This window comes from Chiroxiphia lanceolata, chromosome 5 (assembly GCF_009829145.1).
Source record: "Chiroxiphia lanceolata isolate bChiLan1 chromosome 5, bChiLan1.pri, whole genome shotgun sequence".
NCBI classification, from domain to species: domain Eukaryota; kingdom Metazoa; phylum Chordata; class Aves; order Passeriformes; family Pipridae; genus Chiroxiphia; species Chiroxiphia lanceolata.
Genome location: NC_045641.1, coordinates 73,035,929 through 73,058,836, shown reverse-complemented (window position 1 = coordinate 73,058,836; position 22,908 = coordinate 73,035,929). Strand labels below are relative to the sequence as shown.

Sequence of the window (22,908 nt, the reverse complement as noted above, 5' to 3'; positions counted from 1 at the left end):
TTCGCCTGACGCGGAGAAGATAATAACGGGAATTAATCTCGCGATGAGGTTACACACACACAGCTCCTTAAAATAGATCAGCATTGTTATATTAAACCCAGAGGATTTTTCAGCTTCCTTGGCCAGGAGTAGGAAAATGCAAGTTCGCCCTGATCTTTTGCCGCTGTGCTGTGTAGTGTCTGAAGAGAATGCAAGGACAAACATTTACATAACTTGAAACAAGGCTTTCTGTGCTACTGTGCAGCATCTGCAGACCTGCTCCAGCAGGACCTACTTTCAAAGAAGGACATGGATTTTTGGTAGTTTTGTGAACTGTGCCATAATTCTGCCAGGGCTGTTTTAGGCGCCACTCACCTTTTAGGTCCTGAAGTGTCTCTCCAGCAGCAGGTTTGACCCCATAGCTGTAAGTTAAACCCCTCCTTGCAGTGCCCTTACTGCAGCTGTCAGGCCATACTCTTTGTGGTTTTACTGTTTGATATCATGAAAGATGGCAGAACCAGACTCCAACTGGAAAAAAAAAATGACAGTAGGGCACAGAGCAGCCACTGACAGTGAAACAGGCTCCTGGTTTTTGTGGGGGCTCTCCAGAGACAGCACGTGAGGGACTTTCCTGATCTGCAAGGCAAGAAGAGGCCAGCAAAGCAACTGTCATTTCCTTATTCATCTCAAACCCAAAGAGCAGTGAATAAACATAGCAGTGACCTGGTTCTGCTAGACACAAATAGCAACAGGCATTATTAATCTCCACATCAAAGGCTGGATACTCACCTTATTTTCCTGGTATTCTGTCAGAGCAACAAAGTTATTCTCCATTTCCTATGATGGCAAAGCTTTCCCTTGTGCATGAAGCTCTCAGCTTCTTAGAGCATACAAGACCAAGCTGAACCTGCTTCCAAATCTAAGGCAGATAAATAACAGAGCAACAGCCAATCCTGGAATGAGCTGTGGCGATGCCTGTTAATGTCTCACAGTTTTAGACTTGCTTACATGTGGAATGAACCTGATCCAAAAATATGCCTCGCTTCATCATAGCATTAGGAATAATGTGGCCTTGCCAGGGAATAGTTCATTTAGCTCTCCTTAATAGCACAGTGGTACTAAGATCACCCAAAAGCTCGTAGGATTTTATAGCAGCTGTCAAGTCCTATCCCAGCTGCTGATGGAGTCTCAAGACCACTGTGGTTCCAATTCCCTGCATGTGTCAATCATAAAATCCCAGAATCACATGGTTTGGATTGAAGAGGACCTTAAAAATCATCTACTTCCAACCTCCCTGCCATGGGCAGGGACATCTTCCACTATCCCAGGTTGCTCCAAGCCCCATCCAACCTGGCCTTGGACACTTCTAGGGATGGGGCAGCCACAGCTTCTCTGGGCAACCTGTGCCAGGGCCTCCCCACCCTCACAGGGAAGGATTTCTTCCCAATATCCAGTCTAAACCTCCTCTCTCTCAGTTTAAATCCGTCCCCTGCTTAAGTTTGAGTCTGTCACCTGCTCTTCAACACAATTTACAGACAGAAGAACCAGGCAACCCTCATTTGCAATCTCAGAAGGAAAGATTACAGGCCTTATCAGACAGGAGGAGAAAAATGGGTGGAAAATGTAATCCAAACTAAATATAATGCAGGCAGCAGTGGGAGAGAGAGAATACCAAGGGTCTCATTAATCAGGCACCTTGATTCCATGAGATCACATGTGGCGTTCACTTCAAAACTGAGGTGCACATCAAGAAAATAGGTTCCAGCTCCTGCAAAGCTTCTGCCAATAAAACATATGCATGACCTGTATAAATTCTACCAAAAGCCTTCCTGGACTTTGTGAAGTCACTGATACTTCTCTTTTCTGAGGAGGCAAACCCATGTTTTAAGAAGACCCGAAAGAGAGTGGAGAAAGTGGAATTGATTTGTTTTAGTGGGAGGAATTAGGGGTGTCGTTGTTATATCATTCTTAGGATTTTTTATGTGCTTATTTGATTTTTTTGATACCTGCTCTATCTGGGGCTCCCACAGTGAGATATCAAATGGATTTGCTGAAATTACTGGCCTGTTTCACTTGTGTTCAGCAAGTTGATTTAGAGTGTTTCAGGTTGAGCCCCACAACCTGTGACCTTCTCCAGGAAGAACAATAATTAAATAGTAGGTGTCATTATATAAATAATTCTCAGTAAAGGTAAACTGCCCCTCAACTAAAAAAGTGGTCTTGTTGCTGCCTTTTAATGTTGTCTAGAATCTTTCTCTCCCTGTCTCTCTCATTCCAGGATTACCTTGGTGCCTGTATTGTCCTGACTGCAGCTGTCACCTCCATCACTGAAGGGCCCAACTCGGGATTTGTGGGGCTGGGTCTTCTATATGCTCTGACAGTACGTACCAAGGCAAAGCTTAAGAACTTTCAGATCAACCAAGTATTAATTTTATAATATTTTTATATGTACATGGTTATCTTCCAGCTTTCTTAATCTTGAAAAAAAACCCAATCCTGCAAATAATGGATTCGAGCCAAAGTCGAGAGAGTTCAGGGCAACTTGGACTTGCTTCAGGCTTTATGAGCCAATTAAAAAAACACAGCCATTCCCAGGCCCTGCGTGCTCCCAAGCAGAGCAGGAAAATTAAAAATGCGTAAGAGGACCTGCCGTGCACTCTGGTTTGTATAACACAGTGTTGGTTCTGCCTCTACATGGCAAAAACCTACCAGGAAATACTATTCCACAGATTGTCATAATCCAAGTAATCTTTAACCAGAGACCAAATCAAATAATTGCTGAAGAAACAGAAACACCAGTTTTGCCTTTGGAGGGAAACTACTCAGATGCCTGATGTTGTCCATGCAATTCTGAATGGATTTGGGGACTGGGACCTTTGTAGGCATGGTTCATCATGCCAGGCAGCAGTAGGAAAGCAGAGGAGATGGAGTTGGGAATGATGAGATTTTGGTGGTCCAATAGCTGACTCATTTTGCCACTATCATGAGCAGTGAGCTATTTTAGCTGAGGAGAGGGAGCAGTGTTTTAGTGTCCCTGGCTACAAGAGGGGCTGAGAGAGCACCATGAGCACAGAGCGGATTACAGTCACCATAGGGAGTAGAAATATTACTGAATTAACCACAAGAGTGGGGGCAAAAGCAGGATGATGACAGTGGCAGGAACAGCTTTTGAAACCATGGCAAAAATCTGGCTGCTTTAAAACACTGATATGAGGGAGGGATATGGGTCTAACACAGAGATCTGGCTTTGCACCTAAATGCTGTCAAGCCCGTGGTTACAACAGAGGTCTCAGCAGCTGCCTTGGGGTGGCCTTAGAGGCCCTTCATGCTGTCATTGCAGTAGTGTAAGGACCTGCCAGCAACTGAGAATCAGTCCCAGGACTTCACTCAGAAAACATACCTGGTAATCCTGCTTCATTAGCAGAGATCTGGGAGTGCCGGGGTGTCTGCATCATCCTTGGCTTCCTTGTTTTTAGCCTGTGTTTGCAAACAGATCATTGGTGTGAAACAGGCATGTGCTGAAGTCTGGCGTAGCAGAGGAAGGAGTGCTGCAGTCACCAAGTGTTCACCTGTCCCTCTGCTTCCCCACAAGAACACTGGTGACATTTTGAAGGCAGTTTGATCATTACCCATGTCCCCTGGCACAGAGTTTTGTATTATTTCTCTTTGGAAGTAAGAGAGGACCGATGTTTGGACCTGGATGAGAGAAAACTGTACCAAGGCTGTGTTTACAACAGACATCCATGGCTTGTTCTTTCCTCTTCTGTAAACACTGCCAACCCCCCTGTACAACTGTGAGGTGGTGGTTGAAGTGGTGGGTAGAGCTTTCTGGATGCCAGGCTCTGTTATCAGGTCTGTCAGTTCTGCAGAGTGTTTTGCTTATCTGAAAACTTAACCATTTCTATAACTGCCTGGCTCAAAAGCTGGGCACCAAATGAGGAGTTTCTGAACAACAAAGAATACCCCCTCCAGAACTCTATCTTAATGATCACTAAGTCTTACTTACTTACTGAGTCCTCTAAATTAACAACAGGTTTTGCTGAATCTCAGTAAAAGTTATTTTCTGTTCGCCTATTGCATCAGTATTAGGTTAGTGGGAAAGAAGTGGGGCTGGGGGACTTATTCATAATAAAATCCTTATTTGCCAAATTCAAGGATCTTCCATAAAAAAAAAAATTACAAAGCCTTTCTCTGAATTATGTTCGTGCATAGGATGTTTTCACTGCGTTAAGTTTTTAAACCTTTAGCAGGTCTATAAAATAACTCAATTTTTAAAGGTTCTTGGCGATCAACTGTTACTAATAAGATCAATTTTTCTTTCTTATATATGCGCCTAAATACAGACTTAGGAATGTTTAGGAAATAGCTTTACAATTTTCAGCCTTAAATAGTCAGTCCTGACTAGAAATCAGTTTGTTTAATCTACTGGGTATTGTTAGACAACTAATTGTCAGCTATTATCTACTGGAAGTAATACCTTTACTATTGATCAAATCCTTTTCATTACAAATGAGAAGCAACTACTGCTGAACTGATAATACTTTTTTTCCTCATATATTTCTGTGCTAAAAATTTCTTGTATTTTTCCCTGAGAGAAATGGATTATCTAAACATATGCAGGCAGAAACAGAAATGAAATGATCATCAAATCTTTTCAATATATTTGCAAATGACAAACTTCCTTTATCCTTAGTTGCAGTCTTTGAAAGATTAAAAAATGTGGTATTTCCTAACAGAGATTCCAATTTTGATTCTTTTCTGTATTTCTCCTTCAACAAACAAGGATGGAAATACCAAGCATTAAGCTACTATGTCAGGGCTGTTTGTGATGGGGTATGACTGCCTTATTATGGACTTGATGCTGCTGCACTGGGTTTTAAAGTGGTGGAATGTCCCTGAGTGAGGCCAAGGGCTTTCCCAGATGTATCCAACCTTCATTTGCAAATAGGTAGATGAACAGACAGAAGGCTGAACCCTGACCTTGTTTTCGTTTTGTGATGCAGATAACCAACTACCTGAACTGGGTAGTGAGGAATCTGGCTGATCTGGAGGTGCAGATGGGTGCAGTAAAGAAAGTACACAGCTTCCTGAACATGGAGTCGGAGAACTATGAAGGCTGCTTGGGTATTGCACTCTAACCTTTTGGGGTTTTTTTGTGGTAATGAGAAAGAATGGTTCTGGATCTCTTTCCCCCCATGGTGTAGGGCAGCCCAGTTCTCGTTCCATTTCCATCTGAGGAACCATTTCCGACGGCTTAATGTGGATGGGGGGGGAAAACTCCAGCGCCAGGGGTTTCTTCAGGTCCTGAGCCTGGAGGGGAGAGGTGCTCTCCTCTCTCTCCACCCACGTGGCTCCATGGCAGGCACAGAGACAGCACACCAGCGTGGAGAGGAGGCAAGAGAGAGTTTATTGTTGGGGGGGTTGCATTTATAGGGTTAGAAGGACTCACAGAGTAACCAATTAGAAATCTCAAGGGGCTTACAGGAACACCCAATCACAGGAAGGGGTTAACAAGGTCCAATGAGAACACCTTAGGACATCTTCCCAGGACATTCCTGCATGGGATAACACTTGTCGTGGGGGGTCTTGGGAAGAAGAAAGCATGAGTTAGCAAAGAGACTACAAAAAGCCATTTTGAAACATGTTTAAACCACAGTTTTCTCATATACTGCAGATTTACTGCCACAAATGGTAGACTTGGTCATGCAAAATGTACACACCACTTTGGCCAAAATCTATTCTCATTGATGTGGAGGAACTGCCACTGATGTGAGTGACAAGGAGAGCCAAAACCAGCTATGAGATATGTTGCCCATGCCAGTCAACGTGAAGAGAAATCCCTATCTAATGCCAGGGAGACAGAGAATGGCCCTGTGGTACAATCAGAAAATACCAGTTATAGGTATTTTCATATGGGAAAATGATATTTCATATAGTATCTTAATTTTTTTCATATGGGATGAATAAAACATCCAGGTAGTTATTTAAGAAACAAACACAGGGATAATGCACCATCAGTCACACGCTTCAAAATCTCTGACCTTTGCAGCAAATGGGGACTACAGGACAGGGTCACACTGTCAGGCTTTGTCAGCTGAGGCCTGAGCTGCACATCAGAGTTTGTGCTGCACACACTTCAAATTGCCTCTGAGGGGTATTTTAGAAGTGGTTGAAGGGTGAGACCGAGAAGGCTGGCAGGCTGACAGGTTTCCCTGGAAAGCCAAGCTCCTCAGTGTGGAGACAAAACCTGCTGCCTATTTGCAACTCAGGATGAAATATGAGCTATGATAATGTCAACAGCTCGTGTTGTACAGCAGTAACAACATCCCCCCTCACGCTGCCCTTCCTGTGCCGGTTACTGACCGCAGAACGCGCTCACCCTGCGCTGGACTCTGCTTCTTTGCCTTCTCCCCGTTTCACTGCCAAGAGACACTTCAGCATCTGCCCTCTCTCCTTATGTGTTGAGAGCTGGAAGCCAAGTGCTAATGTGCCTGCCTGGCAGTTCCCAGCCCAGCTCCCCCCTTGGCAGGGAACTGGGGCTCCATTTCTGGAGGTGCCCTGGCAGGAGAGAGGGGGAAAGGGGACTGTCCTAAAGGGTGACCCATGGCAGCACTCATTTCAGTTTGTTTTTCTGTAACTATTTCAGATCCCTCTCAAGTCCCCAAAGACTGGCCCCAGGAGGGGGAAATCAAGATTGAAAATTTGTGTGTTCGGTATGAAAACAACCTGAAGCCTGTTCTCAAGCACGTTAAGGCGTATATCAAACCAGGACAAAAGGTATCAAGCAACAGCCCATCTTCCTCATCCTGGAGCAGATCCCTCCTTACTGTATTTGCTTTTCTAAGGTGGCAGAAGAGCAAGAATAACAACAGCTTGCAGTGGCAGATATATACATTGACAAACCTCTCCGAAGTCCCTGGGCATGGGTCAAAAACTTACACTGATAAGAGCTGGTTCTTGGTTGGGATCAGCTTTCCTTATCAGAGTCCCATTTCTTTCCGAGTCCATCTCCCTCTCATAGAGGGAGCCTAGGTGGCAGATGAGATTAGACCTGGAGCACGAGACTGGAACTGAGTGAAAATGCAAGAATATCTCATATTTCAGCAAAGTGTCATCGGAGTCCAGGTCAAAACGCAGAAGTTTCATAAATGTTCCTGGGACAAGTCCTTATGATGTAGAGAGGCAGAAAAAGGAAGTGTGTCTTGCCATGCTGTTTTGTTTTTCCCCTGGTGTCTGCCTCTGCCTGTTGGGAAGGACCTTTCTAGTCACCAGCAGCACAACTCAGTCCAGCTTTCCCAAAATAACTGCAGGTCTGATTTACAGCTTCCCTCTGTAAGGAAGTGACATCTTGTTGTCTTTTGCAGGTTGGGATCTGTGGTCGGACTGGCAGTGGCAAGTCCTCCTTGTCTCTGGCATTCTTCAGGATGGTGGACATATTTGATGGTTAGTTTTCACTGGGGGATGTTGTCACTCCTAACCTGCCCCCCCCTTATTTCTTCAGAATGAGCAAGGAGACTCTTTGATAGTTTCCATCCTGGCTCTTGGACACTTGATTAGAATGGGGTTTGTTATGCCTGATCCTTCGAAATACAAAGTGTCCTACTGTGAGCAACGCTTGGTTCTTGCAGCAAATGTTGCACACAGACCAAACTTTTCTGTGGATGCTCTGACAAAACAATATGCCATTTTTGAGACATGATGAAAAAATATGTAACTCTCTGGAGTGTTTAAATTTCTCCCTAAAGAATAGCTTCATTAACTTATTATAGCTGTCAAAATATTAGCAGAGTAGAAACTAGAACTCAACAAGTCATTCTCTAAATATTTATTTTTTATTTTATTGTGGTTTGCCACAACTGCAGCACAAACTGACTAAAAGTTTGGAAATATTTGGCTGTTTTCACTCTTTTAGCTAATTGGCATGAACTAGTATGCAGCAATGCCCACTCTGGCACTAATAATATAGGTACATGTGTGCTGTTGCAGGATTATAGAAACCCACTGGAAAGTCATCCTTTTGTTTCAAAGATTTCCTTGTTTCTAATTTAGCCATTGTGCATGGAATGTTTTCTAGGAAACCCCAGTAGGATGTGGGGCAATAAGTGAATCTGATGCAGATAATACTTGCTTTTGTTGTGGTTCTCTGCCTATATGTATCTGTGGTAATAGGCTTCTGATTCATGACCAGGGTTCCTGTCATTGCAGACAAATAATAGCTATGTTTATGGCCAATGTGAAGTTTCCTTCTACTTAGATCTCCTTGCTGTATATTTTATTTGTCTGCTTCTTCTGCATCCCTGATTTTTCCCAATGGGAATGTCTAAGTCTTTTCTAATCAAGCTCTGTTTATCCTTTGTGCACGTCCCTCTCTCAGCTAGACCAATACTTGGCCTCTGTGCTGCTCCACTTCTGGGTGGGGTTCCTGACTCTAATAATAAAGTTACATAACAAGATTTCGAGTAACTTTGCTAGAGCCAAGATTTCATTCATGTTGTTCCTTAGGTCTTTGTTATCTCTTCAAATCTGTATGTGTTCCATTTTATTTCACTACTCTTGCTTCTTTCTTTGTGCTTTAGTGTTTCCCTTCTCTTACCCTCTGTTCCAACTACTTCTCGTTTCTCTACTGTCTTGCTTGACAGACCATTACTTTCCCAGTTTCCCAACTCCTCTCAAAATTACTTTTTCCCTTCTCATCTCCTCTTTTCTTTTCCTTGAGCACCTTGGCTTCTACCAAATATGCATTTCCTTAGAACAGGGACACACAGATCAACCTACAAAATGCAGTATCATGACAATTGGGAACGACAGAAGAGACACACGTGCACAGCTCTGAATATCCATGTATCTGCCAGGTTTTCCACATGGAAACTGCAGAAGTGCCTGAGAAAATACCCCTTACCATATCCTCATGCAGTTTTACCTGGCCCATCCCATCCCCATAACCTGGAGGAAGTTTTCATGTCCAGGGGAAGTCAGTGGGGTCAGTCATTCCTAGATTTTTTTTGAGGATTCAAGGGAAGAGAGAGATTCCTTCTGCCCTTCTCACCATCATCCATTCACAGAGCAGCCAAACAGTTTCTCTCGTACATTTTTCCCATCTCCCTCGCCTGAATATCACCCATTGCTGCACCCAGAACATCATAAATCAGGTTTTCAGATGAGATCCTTGTGTTCATTGACCCGAAGTAGTGACTAGAAAAGGAAAAAATCCTCTTTCTTTACCAATTATCCCAGCTGTTCCCACAACTTCTTGTTGGGGAATGAACTACTGGGAGAAGGAGTGATTAATGTGACTGCTTCCAGTAATCTTATGGCAGCAGAGCAGTATGTGGCTAATTTGCGTCAAATACTCAAATGGAATTGAGCTGTAGGAATGAGCATGAGTGGAGCAGGACATCCTTTTTGTTTTTCTGATCTGCCTCTTGATGAAAGGTTGATACCACCCCATTCCTTCTAAAGTTTGAAGGACAGCTTTGTCTCCTGATGTATGGATTGCAGATAAATGCATATATTGTGCACAAGCAATTGTGCACAACCTCGAAGTAAATATCTACTGCAACTGCTGAATTCCAGGGGAACAAAGAAAGGCCAGGATGTGGTTAACTACAGAAGTTGCTCTTGCTCTTGCTCTGTTTGGCTGTAAAGCTCAGGTTGCCCCATAATAAATCATCTTTCTGGTGCTATCATTAATCATAAAGCAGGAAAGCCATGTCTTTCCTTTAAGGAGGGTGGGGGACAAAAAAAAAAAAAGGCAGAGAGCAAGGTGATAGTGTCACTAATAAGCTGGGATACCTCTGGCTTGTGTTGTTACGTACATCCACATTTCCCAGGTGGATGACAGTGCTGAGAGGTCACAGAGGCAGAGCCCAGCCCAAAGGAGATGTTTTCCATCATGTCTTCTGCATGTTGTTTCAAACAGGGAGGATAATGATTGATGGAATAGACATCAGCAAATTGCCTCTTCACACTCTCCGCTCCCGACTCTCCATCATTCTCCAGGATCCAATCCTGTTCAGTGGCTCCATCCGGTAGGTGTATGTCATCAGGGGGGACAGGCAGCCTTGCATGGCCTGTTTGGAACAGGAAGGTATGGAATAGAGAAGTAACCTGCCTAGTTCAGTCCAACCGTATCCACACAGTCTGCCCAGGGGAAGTCAAGTGGCACATACCATGCCAAGGTGTTAATTTGCAGAAGAGTTGAGTGTAATTGCAGTAATGAGACTCCTGTTACGATTTTCTTTGCAGCTTTAACTTGGATCCAGAATGCAAGTGCACTGATGACAGACTCTGGGAAGCATTGGAGATTGCTCAGCTGAAGAACATGGTCAAATCATTGCCGGGAGGCCTTGGTATGTCTGAAAAGTCTCTGGGAAAACAGGACAATAATAAAATCGTACATGCACATATAAACAAATACATGTGATCTGACACTCTGAACCATCATGTAGGAGCTGACAGGCACATAATGAAGATTCTCTCTCCATGATAGAGAGAATATTCTTACTAAAAAGCTGAAGAGGAATCTGTTTTTCCACGCACTGTGGAAAAATCCTGCAGCATCTCAGCATGATGGTGTGATTCTTGGGGCTGGCCTGTGCAGGGCCAGGAGCTGGACTTTGATGATCTTTGTGGGCCTTCTCCAACTCAGAAAATTCTATGATTCTATAATTGTATGATCATAGTGGGATAATTAGTCAGTAAGGACTAAAAAGAGCAATTTTACCTCCGCTCCTTTAGCAGAATCTGGCTCTGCCAGCAGAGCTGCAGCTCTTGTCTAGAACACTGACAGAGTATTTTTCTTACCATTTCAGATCCAATTCATGAAGGAAACTCACATATTTATTTCCATATTAAGCATATTTCATACTACTAAGATATTACCCTGCAGCCTACCAAATTTCTCAACAAATTTGGGCCAACTGTTTGAGCCAATTGTTCATTTAATGATATATTGCTCCTTTCCCAAGAAGCTGTGCTCGCTTTTCTTGGTATCACTCCATTCCACTGTTCAGTCAAGATTATGATCATTAGGTTTTATATTTTGGCCCTGGAAAGAGTGCACAAGCAGAGCTTTCACAGACAGCATTTCAGTGGTTGTGACGTTCAAAGTAACTGGTTTTATTCCAGATGCCATGGTCACAGAAGGAGGAGAGAACTTCAGTGTGGGGCAAAGGCAGCTCTTCTGTCTGGCCCGAGCCTTTGTCCGCAAGAGCAGCATTCTGATCATGGATGAAGCCACAGCATCCATTGACATGGCCACAGTGAGTAAAGCAATTAGCACCATGGATCTGCTTGGAGAAGAGGCACCCAAGTGTCAGCTGTGAGATCTCATCAGCGTAAAGAGCTGACTGGTTTTGCTTCTCTCTTGTGCTTGGTTTCAGCCATTGCTGTTGATGTGGCTTGGGGATCGATGTCCGTGTGAGGGGGGGAAAATGATAAAAGGAAATGTTTCAGAAAATCCCTGATTTCACGTTTCATTACCTTTCATTACTATCTCTGGTCTGGTGAGCAGATCAGAGATGGTGTGGAATATGATGGTCTCTCTTAGGTGCTTGAAGACACATGAATTAAAATGCAAAAAGGATGAAGTAACTGAAATGAGCTTTTCCTTTGACAGGAGAACATCTTGCAGAAGGTTGTGATGACTGCGTTCGCAGATCGCACGGTTGTAACGATAGCGGTGAGTACTGGTGCCAGAAAATGCTCTTTCCTCACTCCTCGGGCAGTTCATCTTGCCTTCTACCCATTAAACATCACTGTATAAAACTAAAAATATCACAGCATAGAAGGAAACCACAAGATCAGGGTATTCCCAGATACCAGAACAAGTCAAGACTGGATCAACATAAAATCTTTCAGTAAATGCTGTCTTGCTATCAAACTAAAACTCCTAGATCTCAAGAAACACTTTACAGAGAACTTCACCATATTCAATGTCTCCAAGAAAATGTAAAGTCAATCTCACTAAAAAATTGAAACCAATGGGTTAAACTGTTATTGAAAGTTGTGCCAAAATCTAGGTTTGAATTTTGCCTCTGAAGTCTATGTATGCTAGTGCCTACAATCATGACCCAGATTTATGAGTTGAGATTTCAAAATCTCTTTGGTGTGGTTTCTCAAGTTGGGTTATCTTTTCTCTCTTTCAGGATAAAAACCTGTGTTTATGTTAAGGGTTTAAAAAAACCTGATCAATGGGAATTGCCCAAGCTTTAAGATCTCTTCAACTCAGGGTTTACAATATTTTTACCTATTTTCCTGCCTTTTCACTTGCCCAAAAATTCCATAAATCTGTGCAGGTATGCACATGAATGTGCAGACATATACATGCACACACATGGTGGATACCATGAGGAATATTTCCACCTTGTGACAGCAGGCTTAGTCAACAAACAGATGTTTTCTCCATGGGATAAGTGCATGTTTCAACAGCTGTTTCATTTGCTTTGTCTGGAATCCAGTCCTGTGGTCAGAGATTAGAGTCAGGTCTCCTGGACTCTGGTTTCAAGTCTGTCAGTGACTAGTTTGTGTCAGGCAAACCACTTAACCCAGCTCATTTACAATGTGCTGTGAGGTTCTCGGATGTGTAAGTGCTCAAGGTGCCAATGATGTGGGTGTTCTACATTCACACGCCATTCCAATTTTCAATACTGTCCTTCTGACTGGGATTATAGAATAATAGAATGGCCTGGGTTGGAAGGAACCTTAAAGATCATCTTGTTCCAACCCCCTGCCCTGAGCAGGGACACCTTCCACTAGACCAGGTTGCTCAGAGCCCCATCCAACCTGGCCTTGGACACTTCCAGGGATGGGGCAGCCACAGTTTCTCTGGGCAACCTGGACTAGAATAGTCCAGTCCCTCAGGGGACTTCTTCCCTTCTTCACAGGGAAGAATTTACTCCTAATATCCAACCTAAACCTCCTCTGTTTCGGTTTGAAGAGATTCCCCCTTGTCCTGTCACTCCATGCCCTTGTAAATAGTCTCTCTCAATCTGTCTCCCTTCAGGTGCTCTCACTTCCCTTTTGCTTTGCCTTTCCAAATTTGGTGTCTCAAGCAAAACAGCACACATTAATATTTAGCCTTCCTGACAGAACTGGCTTCATTTCCTTCCTCTCTTCGCTCACGGCTGATCCTTCCTTCACCCACCTGTTTTTCTTTTCTGTTTTCCAGCATCGTGTATCTCACATCTTGGATGCCAATCTTGTCCTAGTCCTTTCTGAGGGCTTTCTAGTTGAATGTGACACTGCCTCAAACTTACTCCTCAAAGAGGACGGCCTGTTCACCACTTTGGTGAAGACTCACAAGTAGACTCTCTCAGCCCACACTGTCCACGAGACTTCTGGCTCTTTGGTAGTTATTTTTACCTCTTTAGTTTCCTTTCACTCTGCTGCCTTTCTGCTGTGCAGCCCCTGAGACGACAGTGCAAGAAGGTGTTTATTGTGTGGTTCCTGGGTTTGTTTAATTCCATGACTATTTATGCTAAACGTGGGTAACAAAGCTTAGACGTTGAAACTGTCACATCAAAGGAGCCCAACCCATAAAGTGATCCCTGACTTTCAGCCTGTAAAGAGAAACATCCCACTTTTAAGAATTCATCCCATCTATACCTGAGTGGGTGTATTCACACGAAATTAAACTCAAACTGGTTTCATTCCTGTTGCCCATAGGGTTAAACTATTGCCTGGAGCACACTCAAATTAGATCTCAGATAATTCATTTATAGAAGGGGTAGCCCAGAGGGAGAGTAGACTGGTGGGGTACAGAGACCAAGGAGCAGAGCAGGATGCTAAGCCACCTGGCAGTGCAGGCATATCCAGGATGTTTCTCATCCATATTTCCTTAGGGGAAGATGTATTTCAAGGATACCATAGGATTTATTCCAACAGCTGTGCTGTCTATAATGGCAATTAGCACTCAAAGGTAAAGTGCATGCTTAGTATTTTCAGGCTTGGTGGCCCAGGCTGTAAAGTAATCTGGCTGTAATCTGGACATCAGATTAAAGATAAAGTACAAGGACCTATTCCAAATACAAAGGATAAACAAGGATAGTCTTTCCCCAGCTTGCTGTGCCTGGCATTAGGCCCATTAATGACCTGCAGTGGGAATTATCAAAACGAAAACTTGTGTTTGCCTTCCTTTCGGGCAGCATCGGGTTCACACCATCCTCACTGCAGACCTGGTCATCGTCATGAAGAGAGGGAACATCTTGGAATATGACACACCTGAGAACCTACTTTCCCAGGAAGATGGCATCTTTGCTTCCTTTGTGCGGGCTGACATGTGAAGAAAGCACATGATGCAATTTAATAGCTTATTTTTTAACAAATGAAACGCGAATATTTTCTATTCAATGTAACATCACTTTTACTTTTTTTGTCCTTTTTTTAGAGCTTCTTTCTTCACACTTCCATCTTCCAAAATAATAAAACCTATTGCAATACATGTATGCCTTGAAGCAATAAAAATGTCACTTTATTCAAAGCTATTAAAATTCACACGCACACACACATGCACGCACGGAGGGAGGAGTTTTTGCTTCCTGGGAATCTGGCATTTTCCTTAGACTTTTTATTGACTTTATTGTCTTTTATAGAGAGCAAAAGAATGCACTGATCTTATAAAGTACATATGTTAGGCTGGAACTGGCAACTGAATCGTGCACTTTGTCAAGGAAACGAGAGGTTCCCCAGAAGCATTTTGTCCCCAGAGGGGAAAAACTGGGAAAAAAATCCAACGCCATAAGGCCTGGGGCAGTATGCTGCATTCCAAAGGCATAAACTTTGCTCTCCAAGTTGTAGAGTAGGAGCAGTGAATGAGGGAAAGGAATTTCATCAGAAACAAGGAAATCCTTCCTGTCCTTCACTCCAGTTAGCACGCTTTAGTTGCGACAGTGCTATTTTCAGTGCAATGATGGCTTATTCCTACAGTCAGTTCTTCCTAAATCCATATTAATTCTACCAGCTTTCATCAACCAGAGATTCAAATCATCTTATAAATATGCATGCTTTGATAGGCTTACAGAGGAATTTTGTACAGTTTCTCAAGATTTTGTATTAAAATTCATCTGAATTTATAAACTTGGTATTAGCCAATCTTTTAATCATGCCCACTATAATATTCTACTTAATTAGCCAACCACTAATTGTTTTGTATGTCTTTAATCCTTCATGTTATTTTTTTTTATCCTGGGATAACCTTTTCCTTTACCCATTTCTGGCACATCTCTGCATCAGATCTAGTACAGGGAGGTATGATTTTCAAATTATTACTGTATCTTGAAAAATTAGGTGAAGTTAGATAGATATTTAGCTCGTGCAGGTTTGGAAAGGTTGCTTGCACTTGACTAATACACATGGTTAAATCCTGATCCATGTCAACTCCATGGAAATCTCCAGAAGGAGTTTCACACGCATATTTTCAAAGGCACAGATGAGACATCAGCTTCTGTAACAGTATTCAATGTGATTCTTATTCACCAATTGCTACAAGATTTAGGAAGACCATGAGATGCACTTAAGCCTATTTTTAGCGCAATTAAAATAACATAAGACACAGTATTTGGCCCAAAGAAATGCAATGAATTTTGGAAAAGTTGTAGGACTTAAAATTGGGATTACATTTAGTCTGGTAGCCTAATAATTATACAGTGCATTATTTCTTTTATTGATTTTTGGAGGTTTTTTTTTTTCCCTCTGAACTATTGTAAATAAAAGCTGTGTGACACAACTAAACAAAGAAGCTCAGTCTTGAACAATTTATGAGGGGAAGTACATCTGTGATTTCCCTGTCTACTGCTGTGAAAAGTTTTTCTTCTTTTCTGGATTAATTGTCTGTGTTGACCTTTGTCATACAAATAAAATAAACTAAAAAAAACAAGCAGATGTTTGCAGCGGAAGCACATATTGTTACCCAAATTTCACAGCCAGAAGGCTAAAACAGTTCTTGATTTAATTTCATTGTCTTCAGTGAAAAGCTAACTGGATTCATTGCTGTCAGACTCGGCCAGTATGAAATACAAAAAACTTTGTTTATCTACGTATCTTTGATGATGATGCAATCCTGATTTATTTTAAGCATTTATTTGAAGTAATGCCAACTAGTTCAGTGAGATCCCAGTTCCCACTACATTAAATAGTTGCCTAGGGTTGTATGAGGTATATTTAAGGGAGGCCAATAATTAGCACCTCTTTTCTCTTACATTTGTCCCAGAGCCATTACAGGTGTAAGAAGCACCTTTCTTGCTCATCCAGAGCTATAGAAGTTGATACTGCCATTTAAACACATAGAAAAGAAAACATACTATGGGATGAGAAAAACCTGCCAGCCCGATTCCTTCATTTTGAGGGAGGAGAGCAGGAATGTTGGCCCTACTGTTAGGTTAACCATGGTCAAAGTGTTTGGTAAGCAGGTTTAGAAAGCACAATATGATTTCTAAAGCAATTAATCCTATTCAAAATAGACAAATTAAAACAGAGTTAACAAACATAATCCATCTGCTGTAGACATATGAGATCTCCCCCTGTTATAGCTGCTGTGCACGTGATGGTATAAACTCACCAAGGGCTAGGGTGAACTTTTTAATGTGTTTTTCTCTAACAGAGGAGGGTGTTGCCAACTGTATCACAGTTGTTTTGTTACTAAGAAGGCTGTAGAAACAAATTTCTTTTGATTTCATGTAAAAGTCTGAAGTGGGTCCCGTTTGGGAGCAGTTTCCTTGGGCTGTGGCATGTACAAGGTAAAGGAAACATCAGCCTTATTCTCTTCCACAGCATCCTCACCTTTTTCTTCACCATCTCCCTATATCACACCCACTTTGAGGCTCCTGCTTGTATCCTTGAATGCTCCTTATTCTGCCTGTGCCCTCCCACTCCTTCCTGGTTTAGCCTCCCACCACCTGCCCCATTTCTCTACCCACACAGCACTGCACTCCCTCTCCTTTCCCCCTGTCTTTCTGCCATAACACCCCTCCCCTCCCCTTCTTTCTGCCATAACACCCCTCCCCTGCCATAACACCCCCCCTTCAGGGGAACACTCAAGTGTTATGTTTTGAGGTTGGTTTTTTCCTCTAAGCATTAAACTAAGCCAGCTTTCATTACCCAGATATTATGCACTAGGAACTATGAACTTCCTCCTCTTGCAAAGGAGCTTTGAATGCAAACACTGACTGTGTGCACATTTCTTTAACTATGGGCAGAGGAAAATCATCTCTGTGAGAGAGCCTTAATTATGTTTCTCATCTCCATTTCTTATTCTGTTAACTGTTTCTGTGACAGAAGCAGCAAAGTAGAAGGATCACTGAATCATAGAATCACTGAATGGTTTGGGTTGGGAGGGACTTTAAATCTCATCTCATTACACCCCCTGCCATGGGCAAGGACACCTTTCACCGTCCCAGGTTGCTCCAAGCTCCATCAAACCTTGAACACTTCCAGGGATGGGGCAGCCACAGCTTCTCTGGGCAACCTGTGCCAGGGCCTCCCCACCCTCACAGGGAAGAATGTGGCCCAAAGAATTTGGCATCCCACTATGTGTAAAGCCTATGAAAAAAGTGATCACGTAGAATTATGTTTTCTTAAAATTCAAATACAATTTTGAATGTGGTCAAGTTCCAACTTCTTAAACAATAAATTGTTTTATTTAATTAATTGTGTCCTTTTTGCTTCCTAAAGCAATGGCTGTCATGCTTTGTTGTGAAAAGATGCCGATACCTTCACAGACCACTAATGTGTCATGAGAAGCTGAAGGACACCTAACACATACATTTTATACAAGCGTTTTTAGATATTTTATCACAAATGGAGATATAATGCACTCAAGGCAAACAGACACCTTTGTAAAAAAAGCTGTGGACAGGGGCCATCTCTCCATTATCGTGTTTCCATTATCTGGTGGAAAAAGTTGGAGCATGTTTCCCTTGGAAGCACTATAACCCAGTGTGATACTGCCAATTGAAATGTGTTTGAAAACATCTAGTGAAACCACAGTGTTACTTGTAAAAATCTCTTTGGAGCAATGATTCTCCCATTAAATGTGTTTAAAAGCAAAAATTAACTCAGCATACTTGTATCCTCAAGTAGTATTTTTGAAAGCTTTATTTAAAATCAAAATATGTTGTGTAAATTCTCTGATATAAATTCCAGGATGGCATGTGAAGAGCTCTTTAGTTTCTTTGGAAATAAATCCTTTCAGAGGCAAAACTAAGAGAGCACTGAGAAAAGTCTGAAAACAAAACTGTAAATCAAATTATTCATTGCCACGCAAACATCCCAATAATTTCCACACTGGTTTTTTACTGCTTGTTTCTCTCCACTAGAATTGACCTGTGTGCCGAACTGTGGGGAAAGATTAACAGGTTTTCAAATTATCAAATAATTGTTGGAAGGAAGAAGTTCTCTCTAACAAATTAGCAACTTGCTGATGTTGCTTTGGCAGGACAGCTGAGTGTATTGGCTTGTGTGAAGCCATGGAGTTCAGAGAAGCTTCCAAATGTAATCCTTCAAGAGAAAATCTACTTACTACAGTTGCTATTAATTATTCACTATTAACAGCATTTGTCTGCTGTTACACACTACCCATGCAAACATAACAGACCTTCCTGGTAGGGGCTGTTTATTTCTCTAATATAATAAGCCACATTCTTAAGAGATTATAAACAAGAAGTCATTTGAATATTTTATTCTTTTTAAATTAGTTTCTCTTTGGTGTAATTGTCATTCATCACATGCAAGATGCCTTCTTTTATTTTCATGGAACATGGAGATTTTCATCCTATGAAGTACTATATAATAATGCAGCATTCAGCTCACACGTTGCACGTTTCACTGCCCAGTGCATTCATTCCCATGTATGTATATTAGTCTGGTTTATATACAAATACATTACATGGTTATACAACTTTTGGATTAAAGGTATAAGTAAGTAATGAACAGTGTCAGCTAGGACTGCCCATAAGAGTTCCTCGTAGCTATTCCCATGACATTTCTTAACTCTCCCTTTAATTTACTTCAGGGGTTTCTGGCTACATCCATAAATATCACTAAAACGTCCAGTAAAATATTTAACCATGTAACTAAGAAACTAATGCAGCTCACAGTAAATGACATGGTCCAGAACCACCACCCTTCAGGATCACAGTTACAGATGCCCCAAAGCAGCATATTCTTTCATATTTAATGGTTATATGTGTTTTTATTCTACTGGCCAGATTAGGCCCTTACTCCTTCAGCAGTGTGACCACTAGATTTCTCCATCAGAGGCAGGAACCTGAGGTTTTAGAGGCTCTGAGTACTGCAGATTTTCATGGCTGAATCGTTTGGGTTTGGGGCCTTCCACTTCTCCAGGTCTCACCACAGCACCTGAGATCTGAGGGCTTGAAGTTGCCAGTTATTCTGCTACACGATCTTAAAATAAGACATGGCATGTCTCTTCCATCAATGGCATAATGTTGGTTTAACCCTCACCCTGCAGCCAGCAAGAGATAATCACTTATGGGAAAGGGGTCCTGGAAACACAAAGAGGGAAAGGCAAAAAAATTCCATTTCACAAACCAGAAGAAAAATAAAAATCTCTTTCAGGTGGTAGTATGGCCCACTGAGCCAGTTCTGGGCTTCCCAAAGAGGAGAAAGAATTCTATTATTCATCTTAAGCTGAAGCCAGTCACAATCTTTATGGTTGCTGCTGCACAAGAGGAATAAGCACAGTTTGGACAAGGAGATGGAATGAAAAGCCCTGCCCTCAACACTGGCTTTGTTCCTCCAGAAACCACCAGAAGAAAAGGAGAAATGGCAGCTCTAATTTATCCCAGCAGCAGGAGTTATCCCTCTCTTAGTTTCTGGCTTTTTGCTGTGGGGAACAGCTTTACCTGTTCCTTGATCCAACCTTTAGGCTCTACCTACACAGCCAAATAAAATGGGAAAAGTGAAACTGCCCATCTGTGGGAGCATCCCTGTATCTAAACCCACAGCTATCCAAAAATAAGGTTGCCTTTTCCATCCTGCACATTTACAACAGTCTCTGGACTATGCTTGGGGCATCCCACACCCAAACCACACCTGGGCAATGGGTGGGAGGGAGGTGCTGCCCAACACGAGCCCAAATCCTGCCATGGAAGAATCACAGAATGATTTAGGTTGGAAAACATCTCCAAAATCATCAAGTCCAACTTTTGACTGAACACCACCTCGTCAGCTGAGTGCCACATCTAGTCATTTCTTGAACACTTCTAGGGGTAGAGACTCCACCACCTCCCTGGGCAGCCCATAGCAACGCTTGACCACCCTTTCAGGGAGGAAATTCTTCCTGAAAGACTTGGACAAATGACTTTGCAGTGGAAGATGTTTTTAAAAAATTGGGTATTAGACATTTGAGATATCATTTAGTGAGGAAATCTCTGGTCCACAGGAGTTAAAATCCAAATGTCATTTGCAAACTTGAGATGAGACTGAGCAGAAGGAAGAGGGCAATGACACCAAGGAACGTACAGAGCTATGCCTGGTCACTGAGGAGCAGATTAGCAGATCTCACCCTGAGACTCTCTTGAGCTTGGGAACAGCTCAGACATTCAGAGAACTCTTGCTGTTTTGAGTATAGTTTGTTTTTTTGAGTGTAGTTTTTGAGGTAGCCCTATGAGGGAAAAATGGAGGGAATGCAAGAGGAAGGCACCATTTGATGCCTCCATCTTTGGCAAAGGGTGGGAAGAGGAGCATCCACATCTCCAGCAGCCAGAGGAGGCAAAGAATTCTCATGTTTACTCAGCCTATTCAGGAATTGCTCTGGCCTGTAAACTCAGAAATGAGAATCATCATTAAGAGATGGATCAGCAGCCAGCTCTTCCACAGAAAAAATATCATCAGAGAAACAGCCAGTGAGTCAGAGAGGGGAAGAACCCAGGGGACAGAACACCCCAGTGAATTGGCAATATAACTTATTGTAACCATGTCCAACCTACCTGGAAACCAACTTGCAGTCTTCCTTGGTTTATGGCATGGGGAGGCAATAATCCCAAAGTGGGGCTCCTCTTCCCAGAGCCTCGGAATAAACTCCTGTCCCAGGAAAGCGCATGTAATAACAAACTTCACTATGCAACTTATATTGGATGAGGGGCACTAGTTACATGTATTTTGATGATAAAGACTATTTTGTCCTGCTGCTCCTCCATGAAACAGGGAGGAAAAAAAAAAAAAAGAGCTCGTCAGGGTAACAGATGCCCTTAGTTTGCAGTTTCTGCTCTTTCATGTTTGATGGATGTCCTGCCAGCTCATCTGGGGAAGAGTTCATCCACGCTATCCGAATATGGCTTATCGGCTTTGTGTGTCTGTGGAAGCCTCTTTCTAAGTGCATGACATCTCTGGAAGCCTGCAAAGTCATCCTATCTCTAAGCTAAGATTAGAATTTCAAACAAAACTTATTACGAAGCAGGATTTTCTGAAAGGGCTGCACACAGCTATAATGTGGAAATTTCAGATTCATGTCTAAGCACGTTATTTAATCCTTTTTTTAGATAGATATAATTGTAAAGTGATATTTACCGTATTATCAGTAACCCTTGTGGGTGGAGGGGAATGAAACAGCAAGGAGGAGATTCATAAAGGGCCATAACAAAACTGGACCCAAACTTGCCATCAATTCTGATCATGTTTTTTTCCTGAAAAGGCTGTGCTCACAGCACTCAGACACTGTGTTCCTTACCAAACGGGTTAGGAGACATTTTAGGAGATTTTCCCAGCTATTACTTAAATCTCAGATTTAAATGTGCATGTGGCAACCAAGCAAGTATTTTAAAGGTCAAGGGGAATGTTTTTAGTAGCTGTCACTCTCCAGAGCATATTCACACTGCTGCAACTTGGAGAAGTGGATGCTCTGCTCAAAATCATGTGTAGTGCCCCTGATCTGCACACCCTGTGGTCATGGCCCAGCAGGCTTCCTCAAAGCTCATCTGCAGTGTAAGCAGGGAGGAAGGCACCTCCTCCTGTGAGAAGGAAGCTCCTTCAGTAGAGAAAGGTAGGTTAGCAGGGAACACATGGGGCTGAGAGCTTGCAGGGGAGTCTGACAGTACCAACGCTGGCAGAGGTTTCTGTTCCACCTGACCAGCTTGAGGAAGGTTGCTCCTTGCTCCCACATGCCCTCAGAGATGGTTTGGATCCACTTTTTCCAAGCTAGCTGCTGATCTACACGCTGATTTTATGCCACACAGCCACAGTCACTACCAGAAGAGATGGTGTGATGAGCAGCAGCTGAGGAGCCTTGGCTGAGAGAGAAGGAGCTGAGGCTGAAAACAGCCACACAGGTGTGTAATGCTCCAAGGTGCCAAATAAATAAAATCACATTTCTTGGTGTTTCTGTGTCCCTGTTTATAAAGCTGTGGATTCCAAGAACGTCAGAGGAAACTGTGCAATTGGACATGTCACATGAGGTAATTTGTGTCAGAAGCAAAGTAATACAATTCAAGGACCTTATGAAAAGTGGGGGGTGGGAGGTGTTTCTCTGCAGTTCCCAGGGCGTTCTTTATTTTTGAGTTGCAGCGAGCAGCCATCCTGGGAATATCAATCTTGTTCTAGCCTTAGTATGGAACAAACATTTCATAGGAGCCTAAAAGAGAGAAAGGCAGAGGAGAAGAATAAGGAAAAGAGGAAAAGTATGAGGAAAACGGGAAAAGGGAACAGATTTGTTTTTAATGTTATTAAATCTGTTATTTCCAATAGTTACACCCAAGTGAGATGCACTTTGGAGGTTGCATCAAAAAAATAAGTCAGCCCCCCTAGAGCTGTCCCTGAACCCTCATTTGTAGCAGGGTGATGCTCTGAGTTCCCCAAGCCCAGCACAGGAAGTTTCAGAGCTGGCACCAACAAGGCTGATCCTGCAGATACCCACCTGAGTGACTTTATGTATTTGCACTCTGGTGTCTGGTTAGAATCTAAAGGTATTAGTTTAGA

The 22,908-nt window shown here is 42.6% G+C and overlaps 1 protein-coding gene and 1 long non-coding RNA gene across 13 annotated transcripts in view; one reads left to right on the top strand and one right to left on the bottom strand.

The window, feature by feature from the left end:
• The window catches only part of ABCC9 (ATP binding cassette subfamily C member 9), a 69,443-nt gene extending 55,001 nt beyond the window's left edge, over nucleotides 1–14,442 (top strand). For 9 of the 12 annotated variants that reach the window (XM_032687440.1, XM_032687443.1, XM_032687439.1 and 6 more), the window contains 10 exons: nucleotides 2,258–2,359; nucleotides 4,983–5,103; nucleotides 6,626–6,756; nucleotides 7,344–7,422; nucleotides 9,899–10,007; nucleotides 10,225–10,328; nucleotides 11,107–11,240; nucleotides 11,597–11,659; nucleotides 13,148–13,327; nucleotides 14,124–14,235. In XM_032687440.1, the coding sequence (XP_032543331.1) occupies nucleotides 2,258–2,359; nucleotides 4,983–5,103; nucleotides 6,626–6,756; nucleotides 7,344–7,422; nucleotides 9,899–10,007; nucleotides 10,225–10,328; nucleotides 11,107–11,240; nucleotides 11,597–11,659; nucleotides 13,148–13,285 (981 nt within the window). In that variant the 3' untranslated portion in view covers nucleotides 13,286–13,327; nucleotides 14,124–14,235. Of the gene's footprint in view, nucleotides 1–2,257; nucleotides 2,360–4,982; nucleotides 5,104–6,625; nucleotides 6,757–7,343; nucleotides 7,423–9,898; nucleotides 10,008–10,224; nucleotides 10,329–11,106; nucleotides 11,241–11,596; nucleotides 11,660–13,147; nucleotides 13,328–14,123 lie in introns of all 12 variants that reach the window. The other 3 variants (XM_032687449.1, XM_032687446.1, XM_032687442.1) reach the window with 1 other exon arrangement.
• Nucleotides 444–921, bottom strand: LOC116786656. Its single transcript, XR_004357037.1, has 2 exons — nucleotides 769–921; nucleotides 444–615 (listed from the first exon to the last, which is right to left on the bottom strand). It is a non-coding gene; the product is annotated as an uncharacterized LOC116786656 (long non-coding RNA).
• Nucleotides 14,443–22,908: the final 8,466 nt, after the last annotated feature.